The sequence below is a fragment of the Anneissia japonica genome, unplaced genomic scaffold, assembly GCF_011630105.1.
Source record: "Anneissia japonica isolate Jap-2015-1 unplaced genomic scaffold, ASM1163010v1 scaffold351_len699533_cov169, whole genome shotgun sequence".
Taxonomy (NCBI): Eukaryota; Metazoa; Echinodermata; class Crinoidea; order Comatulida; family Comatulidae; genus Anneissia; species Anneissia japonica.
In genome coordinates, this window is record NW_022685600.1 from 64,795 (window position 1) to 69,794 (window position 5,000).

Below are 5,000 nucleotides of genomic sequence, written 5' to 3' on the forward strand. Positions count from 1 at the left end.
GTGTGTATGCATGTGTATGTATACCCATGTACATATACCGGTAATAAACTTGTATTCTTTTAATGATTTGCTATGTTATGACGTTGAATTTTATTTTATTTATTTATTTATTTTTTTTTAAATTTCTTATTTAGTTTTTTTTTATTTTATTTATTTTTCTTTTTTTTTTCTCTTCTCAATATTTCTCTTTTTGAATTGTGTGTACCTAGATGTGTGCGTGTGTAAGTTTTGGCCTATAGTACTGTAGAGGAAAATAAGTCTGTATTTCTGTATCTACTTTGTATTTATTTACTTTAAGTAGTTTCATTTAAGTTTAATTGTTAAGTTATGATAAGAAGGGGCTTTCAAATGTTGTGCTTGTGCTTTTTGTATTTTTTTTTTAATGTAACTTCTTTTGTAAATTTGTTGGTCTTGAACGCACCGTCAATTGACGAGTGCCACTGTAACAAAAGTGAAAGTTCAATAAATTATTATTATGTAATGCATTAATTAGGTAAGATCAATGGCAACGCAAATCACAAATAAACAATTCTGAACCCATGTTTATAGCAATTAACAGTCAATTAACAATGTTATGTGCACTTCGTTGAGTTTTGCTTACTTGCATGCTTGAATGGATTGAAATATACTTTTTTTACTTCTTAATTCTTCCTCTATGACAAAAATTTAATTTTCTTAGTAAAAATAAAATACCCAAGGATTTGAACGGAATACCCAAGAACCCAAGAACAAGTAAAAATACCCAAGATCTTGGGTAAATACCCAAGCAGTGGTCACACTGCTCTAGATAACTTGCGAGGTGTGGGTCAAAACATCATTTCTAATCTCCTGACGCAAAACCCAATCGAATGACGAGTATCATATGAAACCCAAGGGTGTATAATAGGACGGTCAAAACATCATTTTTAATCTCCTGACGCAAAACCCAATCGAATGACGAGTATCATATGAAACCCAAGGGTGTATAATAGGACAATAGCCCGGATGGTGGCGTATCCAAATGGTAATTGAGAAAGTGTTGGAATCGAATCATAATTAAGCATAAATCTTTCTCAAGAATTATCCACTTTAACTAACACCAATAGAGATATTTTACTGTATCAACTCTTGTTAACTAAAAAGAAGATATTAGCAATAAATAGCAGTCAGACTACTTCCACATTATCTTGCATTCCAGATAAAATTTTGAAAACCATGACAAAACTTTAAGAACCCCATAAAAAATACATATTTACAATAATACACTCACCTTCCTTTGCTAGGAACACCATCGAGGTTGAAGCATTGTGACCACTGAATTCTGTCCACAAGTATTTCACACCGACCCTGCGTACTCCAACAGAAGAAGGGAATGTGAGAGAACATCTTATCTGTTGAGCTCTATATCTGCATTCTTGGAAAACAGTACCAGAAGTAAATATAGAATCGGCTAAATCGTGCTCTAGATTTATTAACTCGTTTTCTCCATAATGCGTGCCGTTGTCGTCCACCCATAAACCGATACCAAACATGACGTTTGTGTTTACGCCGTCCGCCTTGCCGGTGATGACGCGCAGTTTCGTCGTAGTGATATCGTCCACAATAAAGGAACTACTGAACGCTGTAATATCAGGTATTTTGTCTGAAATATTAAAAATAACCTAGTCAATTTTTACTCTAAGATTTAATGCTGTATACTAACATATCATCCGTTGGTCAGTGCTGTTATCTTTTTCCACAAGCTTCGCGGCTTGTCCTTAACATTTTCATTCACAAAGCCATTGTTGAAATAATCTAAATATATCAAATGAGAGAATAGAAAGTATCTATTTCTGTATCGTAGTTATACGCAGTCTTTAACAGCTAGAAAATAGATGTTTATGAATGTGGATAAATTTAATATAAACTGATAGCAAAATGAACTTTGATTAGCACACAAACATACGATTCACATTATATCTACAAAGTACTTCCTATAAAAAAAAAACGCCGTAACATCTTCACATTATTCAATATGTTTATAATTCCAAATTTTTCTTACGTGTGAATCCTGTTACGTTACTTAAGTTTCTTCTTTCCAATAAACGAATCTGTAACTTTAATTTCCTATAGACCAATATTATTATATCTACAAAGTACTTCCTATAAAAAAAAAACGCCGTAACATCTTCACATTATTCAATATGTTTATAATCCCAAATTTTTCTTACGTGTGAATCCTGTTACGTTACTTAATGACTGTTTCCTCTTGATCGTAGCAGCCTAAAGGAGCGGCGCGAACAATGTAATGTAAATTTAGAGAACTGGGAAGAAGTTGGGCAGGAGAGCCCAGGAGAGTGAAGTAACAGTACGTGAGGAGAGTAACAGTATGTCACGGAGTAAAATGCTACGAAGACCAGCGTAGCCAACATAGAGACTCTTCGTGCAAGAAGAATGGAACAGTGAGATTTTCCTGCCACTGCACAATGTAACAGACTAATCATGTAAAAGCAAAATAAAAACTGTCCAATGAAATACTTGTGACTCGCGTTTACAATTATAACATAAATATCAAATAAACCATTAGGTTATAAGGAATCTGTGAAGAAGGCTAGTTAAAATTAAAGTCTACGGGGAGAAAATATACAATTAAGGTGGATAAGGAAAACAATATAATTGTCAGCTGGGAGATATGTTAAAAAAATATATTATTGTTATTATTATTATTATTATTATTATTATTATTATTATTATTATTATTATTATTATTATTATTATAATCATCATTATTATCATTATTATTATTATTATTAATGTATTGTTATCTTTTTTTAAATTAATATTATCTATATTATTTTATTATCTATTATTACTATTATCATTTTTTTAAATTTTGGGCAAAATGTTATTAATTTTAATGATATGCTTAAATCCATCACAGTATTGTGACCTTCCTAACCCCTTGACTATTTACTACTGTAACCCCCAGTAGACCCCAAGTTGAGACCCGTGGCTCCAAATAATGTTTTAAATTTTTCAGTTAATCACAGCTGAATAATACTACAGTACTTTGTTAAGGATTCAAACTGTTTGAATGGATTTGAAAATAAAGTCTCTCAAAATCAGTGTCCTAAGTATGTCTACTTTAGAATATGCAAGGGTGTTCAATAGCATGTCCTTATAAATGGTTGCAATGATATTGTTATTTCCTGGTTGATATTAACATTCTGAAAAAAAAATAATTTCGATGTCTGTATCTGTCACAAATGAAATGTGCCAAAGTAAACTACATAGATAAATGTATTATGCATAAAACGTAATATTAGTGCTATGTATTCAGTTTAAATTACAATATCTTATTAAGAATAGTTATATTCAAACACAGTCATGATATTATACTAATGTTTGCAAAGCTTGATATAAAAATATTTGTTTTTTGTTATTTCCTGGTTTAATATCTTAAACACGAACATTCTGAAATAAAATAATTTTAAAGTCTGTATCTGTCTAAAAATGAAATGTGAAAAAGTAAAAAACATACATAAATATATGCATGAACCTTAATAAATATATATATTCAATTACAAAATAAAAACAATGTCGTTATTAAATATAGTCATATGTAAAGATTCATATTTAACCATACTAATGTGACATATAGCACTTTAAACATATGACCACCTAAGGTTATTGATTTCAAAGTTTAAAGCTTACCAGCACATGGTCGACCAACAATAATGCAAAAGATGAAAAAAATTATCCTACGATCCATTTGCTAGTTATTAATGTGAGCTGTGAGCTCGCTCAGCTTTTTTCTTAAATACGTTAGTAACGGTGATAGTGGGCCTGATTTATTCTAGGACATAAAGCCTGGGTGAAAAATTACCAACAATGTCAATTGTTAAAAACTACAAAACGTTTATACACAACAGACTCACGGCCCATTAAAAAAAAACGCATCCAACATTCGTATGCATCAATGATAAAGCTGACTGGACAGACTAATAATAATAATAATAATAATAATAATAATAATAATAATAATAATAATAATGCAATAAGAATAATGAATACACTAATGATAATATGGACTATACAAACTAATATCACAGATCCTACAGTATACCGTATCTGTTAATATGAAAGCTCTGTTAGATGAAACCTGGCAGTCCTATATTTACATAGGGTACGGCCGTGCCCATTATTTGTTAATGTATAGGGTAGATTTGATCGGATCGGGTCGGATACGGCACTAGCTTTATTTGAGCTCAGAAAAGTATGAACCAATGAGCTCTCACTGGCGGCTGTAAATTGGTAGTAAAGTACCGCTACAGTATTTGTCGTTTTATTAATGCATTTGGTTGGTTTCAAGAATACTTTTGGATAAGGTTTTCAAGTAATCTACAGTTCATTATGATGCATGATGCATTCTTTTATCTCAAGTATGTTGGAAGTAGGCCTCCGCCAGGGGCGGATCCAGAGATGTCCGAAAGTTTTGGGACCGAAAGGTGGGGGGGGGGGGAGAAGGGGGAGAGGCATGCAGGGGTCCGAAATTGGACCCGATCGAGAAAACTACGCGATTTTTTTTTAAATTATTATCTTTTTTTTTAACTTTCCAAAAAAGGGAGGGACGGCCCCCCCCCCCCCCTCTAAATCCGCTCCTGTCCGCCGCGGACAGAATACAATGAAAGGGCCGAAATTAATTGTGAATTTTAGCCATACGCCACTTCTAATTGCTGCGGAGGACGAATGTTACTAGAGGCCGAAATCGCTTACAGCCAAAAGCTTGGAATAACAGACGAGGTAGAAGCCTATCATAGAAGACGGAGGTTCATTTTCTGGAGGGTAAAGTCAACTAGTCTTAAAGGACTCTAAAAGTAGGGGTTGCCTTTGTAGGACCTTTATATTATATCTAAAGATAAGCAGTCAATGTATCGACGTGGACAGAAATTTCAGCATTCAATCTTTACGGTTATAACAATCGTTTGTGATGTCATGTTTATATATAGGCCTATATGCGTTTTTTACCTAATGGTTATGTT

At 32.7% G+C, this 5,000-nt stretch overlaps 1 protein-coding gene across 2 annotated transcripts in view; it reads right to left on the bottom strand.

Moving 5' to 3' along the window:
- The window catches only part of LOC117111520 (multiple epidermal growth factor-like domains protein 10), a 33,129-nt gene extending 29,322 nt beyond the window's left edge, over positions 1 to 3,807 (bottom strand). For both annotated transcript variants that reach the window (XR_004445887.1, XM_033254453.1), the window contains exons 1-2: positions 3,673 to 3,807; positions 1,250 to 1,621 (exon numbers count right to left, since the gene is read on the bottom strand). Coding sequence is in view for 1 of the 2 variants with exons in the window: in XM_033254453.1 (XP_033110344.1) it covers positions 1,250 to 1,621; positions 3,673 to 3,730 (430 nt within the window). In the remaining variant the exon portion in view is untranslated. The remainder of the gene's footprint in view (positions 1 to 1,249; positions 1,622 to 3,672) is intronic.
- Between the last annotated feature and the right edge of the window lie 1,193 nt (positions 3,808 to 5,000).